Here is a 25,469-nt window from a genome sequence, read left to right as displayed (position 1 = left end):
CTTTGTAGTCCCATGTCTGATTTTGATAGTTTTGGTCTTATTAGATGAACAACACCACAAGCTTTCACAAAATATAAAAAAAGGAAAAATATAAAAACTCATTAAATGTTCTTAAGGTCTCACTAACCACTTCAGGGGCCAATGGCCAAAGTTTCTTTCAATCTATCATAGGTTTTAAAGATATTGGCTGAAAACTGTAAAAAAAATCATCTCTCAAGGACAATAACTCTTACAAGGATTCATCTGACAACTTTGATCCTGACAATAAGGATCATTTCAGCTATTGGAAGAATTTGGCTAAACCTAATGATTTTGGAGATATAATAAAAACTACTGTCTGACCCCTATGTTCTATTTTCAGTAATGGCAGCCATGTTTTTCGACAAATAAAAAAACCCAAATCAGTTCTATGTAGAATACCCCTAGGAATATTTGTACCAGGTTTGGTTTCCATTAGTAAAGTAGTGTCAGAGGAGAAGACTTCTGAAAGAATTAACATTAAAAATAGTAAAAAGTGTTGAAAAGGGGCAATAACTCATACATGGCTTAATGGATTAAAATGAAAATTGGTGTCAGAGGAGAAGAGTTTTGAAAAATGACTACGGATGGCAAGTGATGGCAATAGCTCACATGGCCTTCGGCCAGGTGAGCTAAAAAGTGGATTGTTTGTAAAAGGCATTGAGGTCATTATCTCTATCAAGTTTCAAAATGTTGGCACCTGTCGTTTCAGAGAAGTTGATCTTTGAAAATTGGTCAGTTAGAACCTTAAATGGCTTCTCAGGTCATCATCTTGTTTACAGGTAATCAAGTGAAACCAAAAGTTGATATTTTGTAGAGGCTCTTACATTCATCATTTCTGCCAAATCTGGTTTTTCAAGGGATTTTCATGTAGTGGAGAAAAAATATTAAAGTTTATGGATGGTTTACGATGGACACAAAGTGATGGCATAAGTTCACAGGTAAGCTAAAAAGATAGTTTACTTATAGTAAACAAACTTTTTCCTGTCTTGCCATAACTGTCTTAATGCAATTAAAAATATAGGAATTTCTGGTATAGCAATGACATTTTACAACTATTTTATCATTTAAACAAATATTAGTTTACCTTTCCAAACAGAGTACATGAAGGTAATGGATAAATCTTAGGAAAGTTGACTTCAAATTTAACATTGTTTAAGCCAGGACAATAGCTGTACCTCATACTTCCTTCTTCTGGTTCTGAAATATCTGTAAATATATAAATATAGAATAACTTAACGGAATAAGTGCCTATATGTGCAAAGCATAGATTTAATTAGATTGGATAACATATTTAAGCTATATTTACAAAGCCTTTTTGTATTTTTTTTTATCTGTAATAAATATCTTTTTTTATTCAAATAAAAGGCACTTGATTAAGAGTCTGAGTGGCTCACCTCTATAAAGAGCAATAATTCCAGTAAGAAGATTGTGTATAACTTGTTGAACTAACAATTTTGAAGGCATTGTGATCAGTCAAAATGATTTGGTCCATTTAACACTTTATCAACATCATTTTCTATTATAATTTACAATAAAACAAAAAATGGATACACCTGCTTCATATAAACTTCGATGTTAAAATCTAAAGCTGAGTAATATACCTTTGGAGAAATCAGCCCTTCATTCACATCATAATAAAATGCATAGCCTTCCTATCACAAAAACACTGAGTCCTTTACAGGGTAGGAAACTCACTAAAATTCTAGCCAGTCCTGAAGACAACTTTTCAATACATTTACTGTATGGCTATATAGATTTTTGCTGAAATTAGCCAGCCCTGCCAAAAAATAGTCATTCTCGGGCTGGTAGGCAGGCTACTATTTTTTAACTCTGTCCGTGAGAAACAGTTGCTATTACAAGGTTATTTTTACATGTTAAACACTTAGAAGTTGATAAATCACTCTCTCCATGCAATTTGGACAATATTTATCTTTTTGCATATACATGTAATTCCTCATATCAAAATCCTTTGAGTAGTTTAGGAGGAGTTATGAATACAAAATATGTAGATACAGAGAAAAACATTGTGGTACTCATATATAGTATATGTATACCCTTTGCAAGGGGTATTGCATATACATTGAACTTACACTGAAAGACTGTTCTAAAAAATCTGGCATCAAAGGAATGAAAGTATTCCCCATAATAACATATGACACTCCTATTCCCCAAGTACTCCTCAGTAAGTAGTATTTCATATGTTGATTTAGTTTTATTAGGTTCATCAAGCTTCTTAAATTGTCCTTCATCAGCCCATCTAAAGTTTTTTTGAATTCCCATATCTTCTGATATGCTGCACTGAAGTTTAAGTGAGTGTCCTAATTCCACTGGATAATTCAAAGCTTTACCAAAAACTAAAATAAAAATATAATCCACCACAACAATATGCCCGTATTCTAGTTTGATATTGGTATATAACAGCAAAGTTGACTTTTATAATAGTTTACTGTAGACATATGAAATAATTTTTACTAGTGACTGTGTAAAAATATTGGCTGGAATTATCCCCTTACTTTTCTAAAGTAGAATTGAACATAACATTAAGATACATGTAGATTCAACCTTATATTTTTGGTATGTATATATATCATATGTAGAATTTTCTCATTTTTCTAAAAGATGTATGTAAAAACTTTAAATATAACAAGAGCAGTGTTCCAGGCCCCCATTTTGGAAACAAAGTGCTGTTTCATGGAATATAAGTAGTTTACATTTGTATTTCCACAATGTCATAGGGATTTGTTTTATATTGGATCTTGATGAAGAAAATGTTGAATGTATGACCTTGAAATTTCAACAAAAATTTCATTACTCATATAATGAAATTTCAAAGGTATGACACTTCTGACTGGTTTACTATATTCAAATAAAATAATGATGTATGAATGCAAGTGTGATGAAAGTCCATGGAGGCAGTCAAAAGTTATGCTTCAAAAACTAATTCAAGCCCAAAAATTCTATTTCATTAAGTATGTGTTACCTTGATCTTTGATATACTGACCCCAAAACCAATAGGTGTCCTCTATGAAAATTTATGAATGTGTTCAAAAGACATGCCAAACTAATTTTCGACCAAAAACATCTAATTCATTAAAGTAGGTGTTACTTGGACCTTTGTACCTACTCTCCCAAAAATCAGTAGATGTCTCCTTTACCTGATAAACATTCAACTGTGTACGTTTGATGAAGGTCTATGAAGGACTGCAAAAGTTAGGCCATTGAAACCAATTTAGACCCCGAAAATTTCATTAAGTACTGCAAAAGTAATATGCCAAGGAAACTAATTTTGGAAGGATGGACACATGCAGTCACTGATGGAAACCTGAATTTTACACTCCCCTTTTACCAAAAGATGTACAAGTATGACATCAAACCTTTATTTTGAGAAAATAAGCATTTTTTTAACAATACTTTATATATATATTTTTTTATAGGGAATGTTTACTTTTTCACAAACAATTGAAAACCTGGTATACAAAATTTCTTAAAAATTTGCACGAAAAACATTCATCTGACATGTCTTCATTATTCAACAAGAGGCTCCCTGGAGCCCGAATCGCTCATCTGGTTAAACTTAATTTCTCAAGGGCAATAAATTTAACAAGGAGTCGTCCAACAACTTTAATTCAAGAAGATTTTGGTAGTATTTTATATAAGGATCATTTCAACAACTGAAAGTTTCTTTCTATCAAACATACACATGTAGTTTTTAAGATATTGACTGAAAACTAAAAAAAAAACATCTTTTATCTCCATTCAATGGCAATAACTCTTACAAGGAATCGTCTGACAACTTTGATCCCTGGTGAATTTTCTAGGCTTTATAATGAAAATCATTTCAGCAATTGAAAGAGTTCAGATAAACCCAATGGTTTGGAGATATATTTTTATTTCAAAATATGTATACATGTACATCTGTATGATTTTGCAAGATGACAGAAAGGAATGCTCCATGTGACAAAAATGTTACCATGCAACTTTAATATGACATTTTAATGTCAAATACTGTGAGTCCTAATGAAGAATTCTCCAAAAATAGTTTTGGAATTAAAATATGTATATATCACATATTCCAGTTAAGTCAGTCTAATTGTATGGATTGAATCAACAATAAACCAGAAGTTTTAGTCACTACATTCCACTATACAACAGCAATTTTGTTCTCCACTTTCCCAATTTTCATTGCTTTGAGTGGTTCTCAAATCATTAAAGGGACTGTCCCAGACATAATAGATGCAATTATTATTTGCATGATTTATAATTAGGAAGTTGACAGAAACATGTATTATCATTATGTTATCCTAAACTTATATAGGAAGGCTTAGAAACAATGGCAATGACCAAAAAACTTGCATGGTTATGAATTTGTACTAAACTAAATACATGTATATTAACACTTAAACAGTGCACTTAAAAACTGCATAAAATGTTCATATGCAAATTGTAATTTAAATTACAAAGTTGTCTTTTTTTTTAATACAACAATTCATTTATAACATTTAACAAGTTCCCATATTGAGTATGAAAAAAGACTAAAATTATCTAATTTGTGATTTTTGTTCAAATACCCTTTGATACAGGCATCTTGTAAACTGTAAGTCAGACAAAAGACCAAACAAAACAACATAAAGTTACTGTAGTTACCTATGGCATAAGCTGCATCAACTGATAAGAAAATCACCCAAAATATCATTCTCTTGCTCTGAAAACAAAGTGTGTTTGACCATTAAAAATATTTACAAAAATATACACACCTTAAACACTCTGGTTTCTCATTTCAGCAATTCATGCTTTGTTTATCATACAATTGCTCAGACATTTGTTTCAATGCGCAATAGAATTTTTTTACACATATACAATGAAAGTGGTTTTTTTTTCTTTGTAAATTCATTATTTGCTTTTCTTTGGCTACTATTATTGAATTTTAACTAAATATTCTTTATGGGTATTTTTTTTATATAAAATATGTTTTTTTTTTCATTCTTTATTAATTGCTAGAATTATTATTTTTCATTATTCTCCTATCTTGTGTTTAAACACATGCTAAGAGTGTGTCATTTGTTTATTGTGTGTTTAAACTCACTAATAGAAACCAAGTATGTAAATTCTGACAACAACAACAAAGAAAAAAGAAATATGTACATGCATATTTGATATAAATCCTTGCAGAGTAGTATATGGTGATATATATAAATTTGATTTTATTTGAAAAAAAAATTAGTTGATGCGAGGCACCCCCAAATCTGGGATCACCCTTTTATATGTTACATATACTAGTGGAGCTGCATAATGATAGTGGGAGCACGCCCCTGTGGTAAAAAGCTTTGAAGTTTGTCACATCATATAAAAATCAGTGATATCCACTATGTAAAAATTCAGTTATTGACAAGGGTAAAAATCTACAACCCTGATCGTAACTGGGCATTCTAATGGAAGTATCCCCCCTCTTCTCTGTATATTAAAACCAAATACGCTTGTATCTGTTTATATTTGGGAAATACTACCAAACAGAGGTCGACTATCATTGCCCAAGTACATGTACGATTAAAACGAAAGTAGCAAGTAATAGAAGTATCCTTTTCAACTGTTGTTGTTTTCTTGGGGAAGCAAGTTTATTAACATGTGGGAAATGGTGTGAGAATCAATTTAACGAGAATTTCAATCAGCTTTGTGTATAATGTGTATAGTTTATACTTACTGACAACACCGACATGATCATTTTGGTGCAACTTCGGTCGGTCTATTAATAGGAGTGACTATAAAATACGAACCGAATTCAAAATGAAACGAAACAAAACGAAACGATACGAATCGAATCGATACGAATCGAATCGAATCGAAAAGAAATCCATACATTGCGAAACGAAACTGTAAAATGTAAAACGAAACGAAACGAAACGGATAAAAATAAATGTACGTGAATTGTAGCTATATATACAATGTACGTACTTGAAATGATCTTTAGATGTATACAGCGATAAATATACAAAAACGATTAAATAAGATTAACGTATGTATACATTGTGTATGTATGTATGTAAGGATGTACAATGTCCTACTCTTATTCATGTCCATACAGAGTGAATGTCTTCTTTTTCTTCTTCTTCTTCTTCTTCTTCTTCTTCTTCTTCTTCTCATTTAGAGTGTAAATTATTAATGTAGAACTTGGGACACAGAAGATATTAACTCATCTGTGGACATGAATTAGAGTAGTACACATCTTACAAATATACATAAACATACATTAATCTTGGTTAATCCTTTTGAATATTTATCGCTGTATACATCTAAAGATTTATTCAAGTACATGTATGTGTATCTAGCTACAATTATCGTACATTTATTTTCTCCGTTCCGTTTCGTTTCGCATTTTACAGTTTTGTTTCGCACTTAACAATTTCGTTTCGAATGATGTTTTGTTTCGAATTGTTTCGTTTCGTTTCGTTTCGTGTTGATTTCGTGCCGCATTTTAAAAGTACCCAAAACATGACGAAAACCGGACGGACATTTTCCGATACATTTTTTGCTATAATAAATAAGTTTTAATGAATGGAATTTCTAAAAAAAAAAAAAAAAAAAGAAGGAAATGTGCTGATATAAATGTGTTGATATAAAGTTTCTTTGAAAATATACAAAAATAAAGCCAAAATCTTGACAGGACGAACTTTTTTCTGACAAGAAAATCGAGATACAAAGAGGGACATGTCGGTGAATAAAGTTCATTATCGATATAATGTTTCACGTCTGTCAAATAATGTTTACTTATTCGTAATGCTTATGCTAAGAGGTATATTTTGGTATAAAAATTATTCCATTTTGAATCACTGAAAGTGGAAAAATCTTGACAGGACGGACCTACTCTGTTCCGTTAATCATGTCGCTTTTTACGGGGGTTGGGTAATAAGACATCATATACTTGAAAACTACTGAATGTCTGTCGAAAATCTTAAGCATATTATTTTAAAATAAAATATTGCTATTTTGTATTTTGATAAATATTTTGTTGAAATATCTTCTGAAATAAAACCAAATTCTTGACAGAACGAACTTTTTGCAACAGGAAATTTTCAATTTGGTATCGAATGTGGGAACAATTTTTTGTTTCTATATCATAAATGTCTGTCAATAGATATTTACATGTTATCAAAGCCTATTTAAACGGTATTTTTTTATATGAAAAAAAAATGAAAACGTTAAAGGGGAAAAAATTCTTTCTATTACTTGATTTGTGCATTTTTTACTGGGGTATTGTAACAAAACATAACATATCTGAACTTTTATTGTAAAAAAAACATTCATCATATTCTTAAAGCGTATATTTTCTCTACATTCTGATATCTTGATATTTGAAATTAAATAAGAGATAAATCCCAACTTTTGACAGGACGAACTCTTTTCGGGTTGAAAAATCTTCATTTATCGTCATAAATGAACTTAAATAGAATTATAATATACTTGTTATGTATTCCTTTCAAAAATGTATTATGTCAATTTTTTGCTCTTACCTTGAACTTGCTTTATTTATTTATTTTTATTATTTCATTTATTTAAGGTTAGTTAGTGTTTCCAAACACTACAGCTCAAGTCCTCAATACCATCGGCCTCACCACAATCCCAATTCATTTCTACAGTTGCAGTTTTTGACTTCATCTTACCTACTTGACCCTTAGTCATTTAGGAAACATCCTAAACTCTCCTTTCTCCAAGCACGAAATCAAATGGTCTCATATATTTTTCTCCGTACTGAATATAAACCCAGCTAGCACAAAAACGTAATGAAAATGTTTTAGAAACACTAGTATTTTAGTATTTATAAATACTACCGTTTTCCCATTACTGGTATACTCGCGATATACATACCTGCAGTAGTTAGAATTTAAATACTTAGGAACAAATTTACTTATTATTAATTACATATCATTTTGATTTTTTTGCAACACATGTATGTGTCAATCATGGGAATACAATTGTTTTTTGTCCAGATTTAATTTGCACTCTGAAAAACCATGAATAGAGTTTTTAAGGTGAAATTGTGGTGAGCATAGCTATGTACGTATGTATGTTCTCCGTCCTCATTAAACAGGAAGTTGTTATTCATGGAACCAAACTTTATTAATGTGTTCTATGATTAAAAGTTTATTGAAGTACTGCCAAAAAAAAAAAAAAAAAAAAAAAAAAAAAAAAAAGGTGGTGAATCCAAGAGGATCCAAGGGTGCCCCTCATATTTGAAAAAAATAATTTGATTTTATAGAAAATTCAAGATTCTACCCACAGTGAACCCCCTCAAAGGCCACATTTCCCCATCCTTTTGTAGTTTCTGGATCCGCTACTGATTTATGTAAAACAGTCATTGCATATTATGGTCAAATGAATGGAGAGGTAGACGAAAAGACTAACAAACGCCATGATGACTTGTCATGGTCCAAGCAGATTATTATATAGAAATTACCTTGAAACAAAATTAATCATCTTGGTTTATTGGGAACATTATATAATTAGGTGTAAGCTTTTTTATGTCATCCTTATTCCCTGCAAAAGAGAGAGATCTGGTACATTTTTTATAGAGAAATAAATTAAAAATGACAAGCATTATATAATTCTAACAAATTAAAAATAAAATCAGAAATCACTTGTGTGTTTGTCTTCACAGCGTGATGTTGTCTAATTACTAGGAAATTGTGAAATGACTATTTGACCAGCTATGTACTTTGGCATGCAGTTTTTAAAAATCTAATTACAGTGGATTGTATTTATGATCTTTTTGAATAGACTAAGTTCTTTAAATCGTCTTCAAAATAGTGTGTGCTCCTTGCACACGTGTGTAAGGTAATATGCACCTGGTTAAAGATTTGCTCTGGCCTATTTCAATAGCAGCATGTGGTACACCATTTACACTATTACCTCATTGTTTCTATGGAGATGCCATCATTTATATATTATTGATACTAATAGCCCATGTATTTATTTATTTTTATTGTGCTTTTTGACTATATTGCAGGCGATAGGAGATTATATAACATGTTGTGCAATGCTGACCTCTCGGGCATTAATTTTAAATTATTTTTGTTCAATTATGTTTAATATTTTTTTTGTAGAATTCAGTTTGAATAATTATTGTTGCTATTTTGACTAATGTCTAAAAACAAGGTTTATGTCCCCAAAATACCTTATTTTCGGGTAAGCACGAACATACCATGTATACTAGATTGCATGCAAGTTTATGTTATTTGCATACTCGAAATGTACAAAATGTATGTGTATATGTCGTCTTATGCAAATCTGTTCTTACTTAGAGTTAGGGTTAGAGCTATGATTAGGGTTATATTGAGGGTTATGTGTCACGCGTCAGGTTCTGATTTATAGTTTGATCTCGGTAATGTCTTTGTCTTGAATTTAGTCAGACCTAGGGTAAATATTTCATCTTGATAGATCTACGGTTTGGATTGTGTATGGGGTTGGGGCTATGGTTAAAGATAGGAATAAATAAGGTCTCGGTAAAAGTTAGATCTAGAGTTATAGGTTTAGGGTTAGGTTTTGGTCTAGATGGTCTAGGGTGAGGTCTTCATTGAAGTTGGATCTAGAGTTAGTTATAGGGATAGAGTAAGGTCTAGGTACTTGTTTCGGTTCAGGGTTCTATCTAGGGTTGATGTTCGGAATAGCTGGGGTCAAAGATAATGTCATTATAACATTTGAGCTAGGGTTAGTGTTAAAGTTTTAAATGAGGTCTAGTGTTAAGAAAGTTGTTAAACAAATGTTTGATCTAGGTTCAGATCTACGGTAGGGTTAAGTGTAGGGTTAGGGCTATGGTTATGTGTGCAGTTGGGATCAGGTCTTGATATTTGTCTTGCGTAAGGGTTAGATTGATCTAGAGATAGGTATATGTTAGGTCTTGTTTAAAGTCAGATCTAGAGTTGGTTATGGGATAAGGATAAGATCTAGGTACTTGTTTCAGTTCAGGGTTTTGTCTAAGGTCAGTGTTCGGATAAGATAGGGTTTGATCTTGGAATTCGAGCTTGGGTTTGACCTAGGGTAAGCATTAGAAGAAGGATTATGGTTATAGCTTAGATGTAAGGGAATAATATGTTACAAAGAATGAGTTATATGGTATGGATTTTGTTTGACAATACAGCTACGGTTTCAAATGGGATCTCTTTTTTGTATTTTATTCGCGAGGCTCTTTAAAGTTTTCCAGTAACGTATTGTGTTATTCGAGAGATGTTTTCCAGCAGCTTTTATTGTTATGTCAAGATGTAACTTCTACTGTTACATTATTACATTATTACATAAGACTGGAATACAATTTCATGATCAAAGTGGGAGGGTTTGATCTAAACATAAGGATATAATAAGGATTATATGGTTTTGGAGCAGTCGAACATCACTCAAACTTTTGTGTCGTACAAAATATTTTGCACAGTATATCAAGAGACAGATGTCAATCCGGAGAGTCCCTGTGACAACTGCGGAATAAAATGAAGTAAATTTTAAAGAAGATGCAACAGAAGCCTTTTGATGGTGGTTATTTTCCGGTTTCGAAAATGGAGATACCTTGTTGTGTCATTACTTTAAAGGATACAATTATTTTCTCATCCTACAGTACTTGTATAAAATGGAATGAAATATTAACTATCGATTATAGCCAATAATGGAAAGAACATTTCATTGGAGGTGTCAAGATGTAAGATACTTATGATCGAACTCCATAAGGGACACTTTCCTCACCTGCAAAATATACTCATAAAACGGTCCTCATCTATGACAATAACAGAAGACCGAAAACAAATGCGGTTGCAATGTAACAGTGTTCTGTCGCTGACATATGGAAAGAGGGTTTGTAATTGACCTTATCATAACATATCCGTGTGCTGAAGTTATGTTTATCTGCATGGTTCTGGATGGCAAGATGATGCTCTGATGAACAGTCTTCTTATTCTCATGAACCAAACATCTAAGATGTCAACGATATAAAGGATACTACAGACACTGTGAAGTCGGCCTCGTATTTCGACTCGCACTTAGATATCGATGGTAAAGCAAAACATTGACAAAACTATACGACAAACGCGATATTTTTTTTCATTTCGTATTGTCAACTTTCCTTTTATCTCTGGTACCATCCCTTAAGCATCTGCTTATGGAGTTTTTCAATCACAACACATACGTTATGCCAGAGCTTGCCGTAACTACGCAGACATTTTGTATCGCACTAGACTTTTTTTCAATTAGGCTTCTTGAACAGGGTTGTGTTGCTACAAGATTGATATCATCTGTACAGAAGTTTTGTTGTTGTCATATGGAACTTGTGGATAGTTACGGTGTACCAATCTGTACCATGAAAACTGATTTGTTCGACGTTTCAAAGTTTTCCTTTTCTCTGTTGTCTTTTATTGACAAAGGTACATGTAATAGTTGCAATCCTAACCAACGAAGGTCATTTACAGAATATTTTTATTGTGTGATTTAGTCTTTTTCTGTTATCGTTTGCTTTTCCTGACTTTTATTGAATACACATTTTGACACTTGGAGTATTCGTTTTATTTAAGATAGAGTATAGATTCATGAGTACACAGTACCAATAGGCACACATTGTCTATGAAACGTACGATGTCATCTGGGCTGGTTATTGTGTTAACTCGTCCAATTCATTGATTATAAAATCATAATGTGATTGAAAAAATATGTTTTACCCATATGAAAAAAAAAAGAACGTTTAGAGTAATACTTCAGCTAGTATATATATATACATAATTATCTTAAAATATTTAGACATAATTTTTGTCGATAGACGTTGCACTTATCATGGACAGTACATTGAAAACAATCTAAATAAGAAAATCATATGTATCCTGTTGACCGGTAAGTAAATTAAGAATCTGATTAACTTGTTCACCATCTGAAACTCTTGGTTGCTGAGGCAGTGAAACATTGAACTATGTACATGAGAAAAAAGTGTTATAAATTTGTAGATAATGTCAATGTTTCCCTATATCACTTTTAAACCAGTTCAACCCAAAGTCGTTTTTTGTTCCCCTCTCTTAACGTGCATTCAACCTATTTCATATTTTAAAGCTGAGTATGTATTTGGTTTAGTTTACCCTCTTTTCCGGACTATTATGTTATTTCTGAGATGTTATATTATCGTTTTTTTTTTTGTGAAAATAAAACATTACCCTTTTTCCTGTCAATGAAAAATTGATGTGTGTGTTTCGGAACTTTTAAACGTAGCTGACCGATATTTATGATTGAAACAATATTAAGAGAATCAATTGAACTTAAGAGAAGGAAAAAATTGACTATGTGATTTTTGTTTAATATCTGGTATTTTGCCAATTTTGAATAATTCTTAACTTTCTCTATGGAAAATAAGAATAAGGAAATTAAATATTTCGATTTAAAAAATCATGCAGCTGTTTTTATTGCAAGTGACCTAGATATTTTAAATATAACCTTCAAGTATCCCTTTCGACAAAAAAAGTTTGTGTTTGCTCCATGTCGAGCCTTATCTTAAATTATTTTTTCAAAAACAAGATATTTCGTTTAAGAGTACTTCACCCAAACAATTGAAAAAGGGGTTGGTTTTCACATTAAGATTATGGGACTTACAAACTTTTAACATTTCTTAATCGTTAAAGAGCCTTTGTGCGTATATAACCTTGAAAACAACCTTTGCGATTCCTTCAAACTGTTATTCAGTACATTCCCATACTGTTTGCTAGTATGGTTAATAAAAATATTCTGGTGCATTTTATTCACACTGTTCTTGACTTGCTTCTACATTTTGTAAATTTCTTAATGTACCACTAAACTCAGTTCCCGGATTGAAAAATACCGGTTAATAAGTAAGGTAAGTCCTCACATTTTGTTTAGATATTGAGATAAGACATGGATAACTTACATTTGTTCAGGATTTTATCTTTGTCAAAAGTAATACGCTTGTATGTGGCATTATCGAGGTTTTACTATCAATGCCCACTTCCTTAATAAGGCAATTGAGGTAACGGGGTTTACAACCAAAGATAATACTCTTTGAAGTTTGGTCCTCGAGGACGATAACCTATTTTTCATCTAGTGAGGAAATAAATAATTATCTCTTCAATTTTTCCTGCTCTTAGGAGATAACCAAATAGTTTCCAAGATAGTTTAACTTATCTTCCTCAAATTGAAATTTTATAGTTCATTGTATATAATTTTAATCTCCCAAAAACAAGGGTATATGGAAAACCACATGTTAGTTTCTATTAAGTATAAAATTTTAAATAAAATTTCAAAAATAAAGATATGTCGGCTTTTCAACCATAAATCATACTTTCATGATTCTTATCGGGAGTGCTTCTTAATGATTAGTAAATTGGAGATACTTTTAATATCCATTTCTCTGTTCACCCCGTAAGCCTTTGATAAAGTCTATAAAGGGAGTTATCATGTGGACTAGATTGAGAAATGTATGAACATGATGCATTGTTAAGTAGTATCTTGCAACGAATGGAAACTAATTTCCGGACAGCTTCATTGCAAAAAGGCAATTAAAATGTAAAACCAACACTGTTAAATGCGAATATTTACTTAACAACAAATATATTAACATATTATTCTTTTTTTTTCTCGTAAATCCTTCTTTCATTTTGCGATATTATTTTCTTTTTCGTTAAACTGACTTTGTAACATGAACTTTGTATGATCAAAATAGTTTTATGTACATCTAAATATTTTTTTGTTGACCATGATTCCCCTCCAAAATTTGACACGAGTAATTTAATACTTGAATTTTTTCAAGTCTAACAAGGTGAACAATATATATATAATGAGAGAAAGACAAGGAATTTTTGTTTGAATTTTCAGAGTATTTGATATATCTCAATAATGTCCTTCTCATAAATAGGGCAATTTTCGAAATTTCGTATTTTCTTCTATTTCACGTATAGTGGGCATTTCTTAACATCTTAGCTTCCTAATGAACCAAAATAATACAAGATTAAACTTATTCAAAACACGTAGGTGAAAAAATGATACCCTTAGCTCAACTATAATCTGAACAAATATGAAAGAGGATGGTCGTTTAAAACATATACAAACTGTTAATTATTCAAATGTGCCAATTGTGTTTTTATGCAGCCATTATTTATAATATTTTCTCCCGATCAAGCACTTAAATCTCCGCTTTTTGGTAAAATTGTTCAAAGGGGATGTTTTTTTCTTTTTTCTTTCTTGATGAAATAATTTCTGAAACATTTTCTTTAAAGGTAATGGTTGGAAGTCATGCTCTCAATACATTGTCCCTTAGAAAACAGAAACATTTTCAATATTTTTTATGCATATGATTGTATCGTTCTTATAAAAAACGATAGTGCTAATTAGATGACTTGGATTTAAATAACGAAAGGTTGAATTATAGTTTATGTGTACATGTAATTGTAATGGTTGACATGTTTAAGACCATACCCATATATGTCTCTACATATCAAAGAAATTATAGTAATTCCATTTTTACTGTTATATCTCTGTCAGTGGTCTAACATTCTGGCCAACAACATTTATTTTCGCCCAATTTTACATAATCATTCAGTAGTTTATTACGCTTTATATAAAATTCTATTATTATTTTGCACTGGTAGGGTGAACATGTGTGCATAGTCTAGAAAACTCCTCCATTTATTGATATCAAGAATTGAATTATGCACATGTGATAAATATCCATTAGCATATGTTACTAAATATCTACTGATATCAATAAATGGGGAACAAATTCCACTATGGCTTGTCATAATCATAAGACAAATCATATACTTATTACAATGTTTTTTTCCTTGAAGGTGTATTTGACTTGCATGGATGTGTTAAACTTGCTATGTCACGTTAACGATTGACCATTTCACTTTATGTAGGTAAGCTTGGTAAAATTCTGGACTCTCAGTTTTGTTTTAGATTAACAGAAAACAACAATGTGGTATCTGTCTGTTACATGAACGGCCCTAATTTTGAATGAAAGGGGCCCTTAAACTCAACATTAAATAGGAGCATTTCTTCAGTAGTTATGAAAATTTCATAACAATTGATCAATCATAACTATAAAGTTATCGCACAAAAACCAAGTGAATATGGACGATGACGACACGGACGCCGCCGACGAGATTATACTGTCAGCACCATTCCAATTTCCGACCGCATTATTTTGCGGTGACACTACTATTATATTAAATGTGTACGTATATATATATATTTTACATTTTTACATTAGTCCTAAATAAGCAGCCCTTTAGTAAAAGAGAATAAAACTACATACTGGAAAAAATTTCCACTTACAGTCATGTACTAAACAGAAAACATTCGAAATTCTTTTGAAACAAAATTATAATACTGGTATATTAAAAACTTTAAGGCTAAATCCATCGATACTGGGTCACAGTTAACACTTAAAAATCAATATTTCAACTAAGTCTTGTATCAAACTATTTTATCAACTTCTAAATAGTTATATACATTTGTAACCTGAAAAATGCCTGTTTCCTTGTACAAATTCCTGTTTTGCAGCGTATAAATTATATCCAGAGGCACTGCCATTGTCGTTTGGTTTCAGAACCAACATAACGTGTATGTACATTCAGCACTTCACAACACTGTCATTAACTTTTCTTTAGAATCTCTATTTCATTTAAAACATGTGAATCTTCTTCACAATTTAACAAAACTTAGTAATTCTTACGTGTGTAGTATTAATGTATTGATTTTTAATAAAACACGCATCCTTTTTACAGAAAAGCGATTCATCCATATTGGTCGATCTGCAAATATAAGAAAAAGGGTTGACATTTATTTTGAATACTTTACAAACAATAATAAAAAATGTATTTTTTATATTGTTGTATATCAATGCCTGCATTTGTTGATTGAGTGTATATTGTTACTCGGGCATCTATAATCATACAGTAAATCTTACTGTGTAATTCAAAATCCATGTCTATTGAATATTCTAATGAAAACATCGAATGATATCACTATGGTTATAAAACATTTTTTTAAAAAAGCATTGCATGTCAATGTCTTTTAACTTACATGCACATATGTGTACAATATCATAATAAAATGAACTTAGAAAAGAAGATTATTACAACCTCATTTCTATTTCCTAAACTGTTTTTATTATACTAAAGCTCAATTGTTAAAAATCAAAAACCATTTCCAATGGAGAAATAATATTGATGTAGAATCTTGAGTAATAAAAATACATGCACACACATATATACAGAAACCTTAAAAATAATCAACAGGTTTGTCAAGTTCAGATTTTATTCATGTTTATACATGTATTTAAGTGTTTTGATTTAAAAATCCAGTTAACCCTTTATGTACTTTTGTAACATGTATAAAACATACTTGACATTCTATGTACACAAAATAACATGTACACAAAGTCATAATGTGATGCTTTCTCTTAATCGTAAATTAAACAAAAAACGGTAAGTAAATTATTACAAAAGATTGTATGTAGTAAACATCTCACAAACTATTAATATTTGCATGTAAAATGTTTAAGTATTCGGGTGACTTCTTTCCTATTCATTACTTTATTGGCACGAAGTCATAAACAAAGAAATGGTTAAATCAAAAGTCATATTAAGAGTTGTTAGTACATGCAGTCTGACATATGCATATAAAGCTTAACAAAAAATAGTTGGAGCTCCCCGGTAATGTACTTACATGTACACTGTACCTTTACGTGTACATAATTTCTTTATAAATAATATAGAGTCCCCGAAACTTCATATTACAGTAATGGGCAGCTAATTAGACTAGCCAAACTTAACAGATTCCGCAATGCCATGTGTTTTGCAACAGAACGTTGAAAAGTTCATATACATAATATACGCGTACGTGTATGGAACATAAACTCATGTTTATTATCAGAGATAAACGTAGAAAATAATAGCAGTGACCTAGTCTGCTACCACACTCTCCAAAAAAGAGATTGTGGAAAATCATAAATTTGTGTTATCCTCTTTTGGTCTCTACCATGGACGATGATTGTGATTTACCGTCTATGTATTGGATTCCTAATTCCACAAGAATCCATACAAACAACGTTACGTTGCTAGATCTACAAAATGTACCTCAAAACCACTTTCGAAACTTCTAACTTTTATACTCACAGTTGTCAAAGAGGGTCTGTAGTCTTACCACAACACTTGGTACTCCCGTAGTAATATTAATTCAACCTTGATCTTGAAAAATTCGAAATATCTCTTGGAGACAATCAGTTCAAGACTATTATCAGAATATAAGAGCATTAAAACCTATGCTTTTTTAATCCTGTATACTTCTATTCCCAATACTCAGTTAAAATCCCGACGCAAAAAAACATTATACATGTTGTTTTTCCAAAAACGATGGTACACCGAGATACAAATATATAGTTCTTGGCAGGAAGTCCTCATACTTTGTAAAAAAAATCAAATCATCTTCCAAATACAAAGAAGAAGATGCTTCCAAAATGCTGGAATTATTAATCGACAACATATTTGACTAGTGTAGTGGACGCATTTTCAACAAACGGTCCGCATTCTAATGGAAACAAATTATGCTCCTCTTCTTGCTGACCCATTCCTTCACTCTTATCAGGCTGACTTTAAAGCTGATCTGATCCGAAAGAAAGAATATCGTTTAGCTAGATCCTTACATCTCAGTTTCCGCTATATAGATGACGTACTATCTTTAAACAATTCTAATATGGGGATTTGATGCATCGCTTCTATCCAAAAGATCGCTACAATGTATCCATCTGTGCCATGAAAACTGATTTGTTCAACGTGTCATAGTTTTCCTTTCCTCTTTCGTCTAACCCGGACGTGACTTTTTATGAACAACTTGGCGGGTGCTACTAGAAGAGCAGAGGACGCTTACCCTACCGGTGCACGTTGTGTATGCTCTCAGTCTTTAGTGGAGTCCGAATTGCTCTTTGGTTTTGTTACTTTGTATGTGTGATTTCAGTTCCTCTATGTTTTTTGTTGTGTATGTCTGTTTTCCATTTCTGGTCTTTGTGCCTGGATTACATTCTTTTGATAACCGCTAGAATCTCGTTCAAGATATTGGTTGTAAACTGCTGAAAACGTCATTTTTCACCCTTCAAGGTCAAAAACTCTAACGGGGAGTCTTTTGACAATTTTGATTCAGGCTTTAGCAGTGTTAAACTCTTTGTCTCAACGATATTGCCCATCTTAGCTTGTTGTGTTTTTTCTGATACCATTTTCTGTTATAAATACACTGTTGAATGACTTAGTGTGTACTCTTTTCTAGTGACCTCTATGTTACTCGATTTTAGGCGCTGCATTATTTTTGCAAGACTATTACCGGAATGTACTCACTTGCAATGAGAGCAACTGGTGGACAATGTTCCCATGTTCACGTTTGAGCTGTGTGTGTCTTTTTTTAATATTTGAATCACCCCCTGCTAATGCTTTATATTTATTTTTGTCGATTATTCAATAAAATGCACCCTTGATTAGTTTACAGTGTGCGCAGAAATGTTTGCTGCAATTAACTGACAAACAACATGAGTACTGGAAGTTGTAATTGTATATAGTTTGCCGTTTTGTACTTGTTACATTCGTTTACGGAATAGTGAATATTTATGCAAACGAAATATTCACAATATTTTTATATAGAGTTGAGTATGTCCTTTTTTTTGCAGATTGAAATTATTGAAAAATATATACATATATGTCGCGAATAATTTCATGCTTGAGCAAAATACGCGATTTTAGGAGAAGTTGTTATTGCAGCAGGTGCATCGTTCGGGTAAGTGCTTTTTTTTATATGTTTGAACGGACAAAACCCATATTATCACGGTTGTTATTAAATGTTATTCAATAAAGCGTCAATATTAGCTTTAATGTAACTAATGTTTACTATCATATTACTTTACTTGGTTTGGGTAGTGCAAGTTAAAATATTTAAAATATTGTTTTAGACAACGCTGTTTATTTTGTCTCAAAAACATATTGGTCGTTAGCAATCTTTATAAAATATCATTGCAAACTTTCTGTTCTCAAATTTATGTTTATCCTTTACAAACACCCCTAAAAAGTCAAAAAAGACAAATGTTGTTGGAGATGAATGTTCGTTTCCCAATTCAGCTTGAGGCAGAACTGGAATACTCCCTTCCTTTGCGTGCTTTTAATTAGTTTTGCCTTCTAACAAACTGTTTAGCAGATATTGCTATTTGGCACCATCCCAGGTGAAATTTTAGGGAATATCAAGGTTCATCCTCCTCTGCCAGTGACGCAAATTAGTTATTTATTTTGCCCGAATATGGATTTGATTGCTGCTTTTTAGAACCACATATACATTTAGATCATCTGTCCTCATCTTTCCTGAATTGGCACACTTATAAAACATAATCACAAAAAGTATTTTGATGATCGATCAATACGTATTTCGATCTTATTTATAGTAATCTTACATTTACATGAACTTTAGCATACCGGAAGATAATGATGTAAAAGGAAAAGCGACTTTTGAATCCTTTCAACAATGCAGGGATCTTGAAAATCTTTTTGTTGTTACCTTGCTGCATGATCGTAAAACTCTTCTTTGATTCAGTACAGGCCTTTGCCTGGTCGTTATTTTTTTTTATTTTAAAAACCATTGTGAAAGCTGAACAAGTCGTCTTCTTCAAATCCTATTAATGTACTCGAATAAATAATGAAGTGGATACAAAAAGTGATATCAGTGCTGATATTGTTCTCCCAGTAAAAAAAGCTTACCCCTGATCTTTGACAGATTGATATCTATATTTACTATGTTTGAACGTTAGACATGTATATGTCTCCAACAAACCACAAATGTCTCATTTACATAAACAGACAAATTAAAGTGTACAAGTAAGTTAAATAACAATAATCTATTTGTTTATTATCTGTAAAAAACTATTTCCTCTGACCTTGAGGTCAAGTTATTTGTAATTCCGCGTTTGTTTTGATTGTTTAGGTTCGATGCAATGGGAATGAATAGGATCATACGAAATGCCAAAAAGACTAAAATAAAAAGAAATATAGGAAGTCAATTTATAGATAAACAATGGATAAAGTATATTGTATTTATTCCACCATGAAAGTATTTTATGCATAATGTTAGGTCTCTTCAATCTTTTCAGGTATGGGTAGGGGGGGGGGGGTTAGTTAAGAAAGCACCTTTAGAAATTGTACAACAGTTTGAACCCTCACTTATATCAAATTATCACACATGTCATTGAATTGTGATACTATAATATTAGTAAGTGTCTGGATGACATCAAATGTGAAGAGATATATTTTACCCACATTTATGTACCAAGTATACATGCAAGAAAAAAATATGGGTTGCAAATATGTCAAAATAGCAAAATGAAAGCATAATAAATTGTGCTGCATTGGCAATATCTTTATCCAATATGTATATATAATATGAATATCATTTGATAACTTAATTCTGCACAATAACTGTTTAAACATTTAAGTTTTTATTGAAACTTACTTATGTCTATCTTATGTTTTGAGAATGCTATATCAGAATTAATTTTGTAAGTATAATATAGTTAAATAGTTATATTCATAATGTTGATTGTGTTAATTTAGAAATATAACATATTTCCCTTTCGATGGGCAAAGTGAAGACATCGTAACGTTAAAATAGTTGAATAAGTAGATTTATTTTTAAATAATCAATAAATAAAATAAACATTTAAACGAAAGATTTGAAAATGTCGTTTTTTTATCCGGCTGACATAATTTCAAATTTATTCTTATTTATGCCACCTTAACTTTGGATAAAACTAGGTACAAATCTGCTTAGTTGTTTAAACAAACACGACAGTTTGGATTTATGTTTATGAACACAAAAATTATGAAGACAGAAATTTCATTTATTATAATTATAAACAAAACAAAGAGTAAAGAAATATAGTTAATAAATGTACCAAAACATGTTTTATACGGTTGTAAATATGACAATTAATTAACGTGAGCATCTTTTTTTTTACATAATTACATTTTGAAAAATTTCAAATGAAAATTATTACATTTCGGCATAAATATATTTTCTATTCATGCTATAAATCGTGTCCACTTACATCAAAAAGTACAATAGAACCGTTTCGTTTTTGATATATGATTTGCAAAGAACAAATGAACTGTGAAGGTCTTTTGACAAATAATAAATTTGACAAAGTTTAAATGAAATTATAATACTGGAGCGCACGTATTATTGCCTTATCTTATAAATCAGATCCACCTACACTACAATTGATGTATGTCTGTACCAGCCAAATATATTAAGTAGCAGTCTAGATTGGAATCGTGGAAAATTTGATTGATGGTTTAAAAGCCTACGTATCTTTATTTTTGAAATTTTGTTTAAAATGTTATAGTTAACATAAATTAATATGTGGCTTTTCATATAACCTTTTAATTAGGAGATGAAAATATATATGCTCTAACGAATTCACAATTATAGGAGATAACTTTGTTAATGACACTAAAAGACAATAAAAACTCTTAGATGTGTTATGTCGATTATATCCTAAGAGCAGACAAATTGGAATAAATTGTTATACATTTCATCATAAAGACCTTTTCAGCAACTTAATAACAAAAGGTGCCTTTTTTGGGTGTATCACGTATTACAGAATTAACACAATTCTTACAAAGACAAAAATTGAAAACATTCCGTGGACTTATTCACGATTATGGACAACAGATTAAAGCGTAGGATCACAATTTTCAAACTGTATATTGACATCATTTCTTGAAATACATGGAATACTTATTTCAAAAGCCCAAATATCAAAGTAACAAATAATTGATTTCTCACTGTAGTTTAATTTCTCAGTATTTTCTTTTGCATATGAGATTGTGTTTTATTTAACATCCTAAAGCATGTGATCAACATCTTAAATTCAACATATCATGTGAATAAAAAATATTACTTTTTAATGCACCTCTCCAATATGAATTAACGATAAATCATTGCAATATTTAAGTAGAATTTCTAATACAGATTTGTAAAATATTTGGCTAGGAACATCTTCATCCCTCTTGTATAACACTGAATGCTTATTTGCAAACTTAAACGATAAAACCCGTGAATAACACTCATTTCGTTCAAGATGAATTGTATTGTAATTATTTAAAAGATAAGCGAGGAGTCCGGAAAGAGAAGAAATGGTACAAGTAGTCATGCTAAAGCCAAATATTAAGCATTACCCCCAATATAAGCCTTGCAAACCTGTATAATTGAAGGACAGACTAACGGACAATGTTAAAACATAGCCCCCTTGTTTAATACAGTAGAGTATAAATATAAAGTTTGTTTCTTACTTGAGACACCATAATCAATCATGTCCAAAACTACATGTTTTCTTTATAGAGGTTGTTGAATTAATCAGGCTTTAGAAAATAACAGAAATAATCTTAAATTGCAAAGGCATTTTTTGCCACCTAAAATTTATTGTCTTGTTTACCAGTTTTGTTATCTGATCTGACACATCTGTACTCCTTGTGGAAATTATTCAGTTCGGTAATATTTATGTTAGTCAATCTGGTTTAGATACATGTCTGATTGATTGATTGATTAGCACGACTTAAAAAATGTATAGTCGACGTTTCCTGATTAAAAAAGCAAAGAGTTGTACATTCTAACTATTTTTTTATTGTTTTTGAAGTACCCTTGAAGCACTTTTTGTAATAAAGTTATATTCTACATGTTATCTTTGATTTCATGTTCATTGAGAATTTTTTTTTCCTTGTGTTTTCTTCGCTGAATGTTACTAGTTTTTTTCTGTTTTATGTTATCACTTACAAGGAAATGAGACGTTAAAGACAAAATATTTCATTACGATTTTGCTCTAATTTGACTGTCTTATTAGCAATAAAAGATGTCATTAAATATTCCTGTAACCATGTTCACTGACATAAATCACTGTCTTATTGCTCTTTAAGACCATCATTGGGCACGTGCTGGTTCTCATTCGCTTCAAACGATTTACATTTGTGTCTAAATACAAAGGTGATAAATCAAATATTATGTGAGGAAAAAATATAAGTAAAGAATGTTTTAGTAATATATCTATATGAAACATAATGTATTGTCTGACAAAATACAAGAACATTTTCTCAAAATAATTTTAATTGCAAGCCTCAAACAACATTTCCTGGCTTTTGCAATGTTTTGAGTTATTCCGAGATCTGTATTTGTCAAGTCATGCACCAATGTTCACGTTATTCAATGTAGATATGCGGCTTTGATGGTTTAGATCTATATGTAACAACAAAATTGACTTTAATCTTGATTATTTCACCAAAAACGATATCAACAACTGCTGGTCTGACTTATCAACGACATCTCTATCAACCATGTTTAACAGGGTCGCTTTAACGATAAAGTCTTTCTTGGTATTTGATTGTAGTACATATAAACAGGTTTCGTAACTATTGTTTCTTTTAATTTGAACGTCGCTTGCTTTCTCTTTGATTGAATCATCCAAAATCAACACTTGCTAGTCAAACTCATCAGTTGGTTGATTATGTGTTCATTTGATCACTATCGTCATAAGCAACCTCATCTATATGTCTGCATTTTGTCAAATTGACCTACTGCTTATCAGCACAAGCATGGAGGTAACCATCATCTCATCACCTCCAAACTGACTTTTGTACCAAAAAAATAGTTGCTATGAGGAATTAAAGATGTATCCAACAGGAATCGGAATCCTTAATTTCATGGTTCGTCCTCTTCCCCAACCGCCGAAAGACAATTATCATATTCAGTCCTGAAAATGTGCTGTTGATTTTTGAACTTGTCCATCTTCTGAGAACCCATCATAAACTCAACCCATTTTTCGGAGTCAGCTCTATTAAGTGCTTCTAGAAATAAAGTATCACCATCTGCATTGTCTTGAGTAATTTGTAATCTTTCTTTGGTTGATGTGACTTTACATTTATTCAAGTTCAGGAGCATTTCCTTTCCCTGCATTTTAACATCCCGACAAATGATGATATAGTGACAATATCGGTTCTTATAACCTTTCACAATCACTGGCATCCTAACTTCCTTGTTGTCAAAGCGTCTTACGATTTTCATGCGTCCTTCCTTCGACAATGTATCCTTGGTCTTGTTATTGAATTTTGTCACCAGAACCATTTTGCAAGCTTTTGATGGTTTTCTTACAATTTCAAAGTGCAATATAATCAAAAAGTATGTTATTGATAAATGAAGATCGTAAACAGTTTATATAGTGTTCCCCGAAATTAAGCGACGTTGATTGGACAATTGAACCGCTCAATCGATAAAAAGAATGCATTAATATAGCTCAGACATGAAAGGCATGTGTCAAAATAAACCACAACTTTACATAGTGACAAGGACACATATATTTAGTGTCATGTTGAAACATTACGAACTGTTACATATTTCTTACATATACTGTCACTATCACCAATATAATGACTTTTTTCATTGATTTATTAATAATCGGTAAACCTAGTTGAACTACACAAAAAAGTGGATAAGAAATGGCAATTTGTGTCAAACTGCCGAATAAAATGATATAAAACTATTTGATCTTTCTTCATAATTACGGAAACATTAAGAATAAAATATTTGAACTATTTTAAAGGCTAACGTTGTAACACTTCTGTCAAGTCAATAGATTATTCCTATTTATTAAAAAAATATGGAGACAAGCTGTTAAGAAAATGGAAATCAAGAGAATCATACATGTACTATACAAGGTAGGAGAGACACAGATCACAAAAAAAAAAAAAAATAAAAAACAAAAACAAAAACAAAACAAAAAATAATAAATAAAACAAACCATAAAAAATTGGCATTGTAAATACTCTCTGTTTTCTAGAAACATTCATCGAGTTGCTTACAAAATGTTTCGTTCAGAGTAGATGAAAGAAAAAAAATACATGTAAGCATTAATTATGAGGAAGGAATATGCACAAAGAAAATCCCAAGTGTATTTGAAATTATATGATTTATAAACTATTGCATTTTCACCTCTTTCAATTAATCAAAAGCCGTATTCAAAGCAAAAAAGATTAATATTATTGGAAGCAATGACTCATGTCTTAGACTATAAAGTCATATTCCAAAGCAATACATGTATTCGAGTCTGATCATGAGGATAATGTGATTAAATGCAAAATTACGAATGAAAATGTGTTAACTATACCTTTGACAATCATCTGCATAATAAGACAAATCAACGAAACAAAGACAAAAGTGACAAAATACACTTTTAATGTTAATTTTTTTTTCAACTTAACATTAAATACAACTTTAGCTCCTCTACTTAATTAACTTTGCTAGACTTATCTGTTTATATATGTTGACAATCAGGCACCGACCATGAGGAACAAAACAAACTTTTATTGAAAACTTACCTTGATAAATAAAGATTACATTGTAAAGAC

General features: G+C 31.1%; 1 protein-coding gene across 6 annotated transcripts in view; it reads right to left on the bottom strand.

The window, feature by feature from the left end:
- LOC148605072 (solute carrier family 2, facilitated glucose transporter member 5-like) overlaps window positions 1-5,814 on the bottom strand; it is a 36,254-nt gene extending 30,440 nt beyond the window's left edge. For 3 of the 6 annotated variants that reach the window (XR_015915814.1, XM_088548100.1, XM_088548099.1), the window contains exons 1-4: window positions 5,720-5,814; window positions 4,666-4,723; window positions 2,112-2,375; window positions 1,106-1,227 (exon numbers count right to left, since the gene is read on the bottom strand). Coding sequence is in view for 5 of the 6 variants with exons in the window: in XM_088548100.1 (XP_088404226.1) it covers window positions 1,106-1,227; window positions 2,112-2,375; window positions 4,666-4,723; window positions 5,720-5,740 (465 nt within the window). In the remaining variant the exon portion in view is untranslated. The remainder of the gene's footprint in view (window positions 1-1,105; window positions 1,228-2,111; window positions 2,376-4,665; window positions 4,724-5,719) is intronic. The other 3 variants (XM_088548098.1, XM_088548101.1, XM_088548102.1) reach the window with 1 other exon arrangement.
- Window positions 5,815-25,469: the final 19,655 nt, after the last annotated feature.

The sequence above is a fragment of the Perna viridis genome, chromosome 10, assembly GCF_037379345.1.
Source record: "Perna viridis isolate PV_CMFRI_1.1 ecotype Kerala chromosome 10, ASM3737934v1, whole genome shotgun sequence".
Taxonomy (NCBI): domain Eukaryota; kingdom Metazoa; phylum Mollusca; class Bivalvia; order Mytilida; family Mytilidae; genus Perna; species Perna viridis.
Note: the sequence above shows the minus strand (reverse complement) of the source record. Positions and strands in the feature narration are given on the sequence as shown.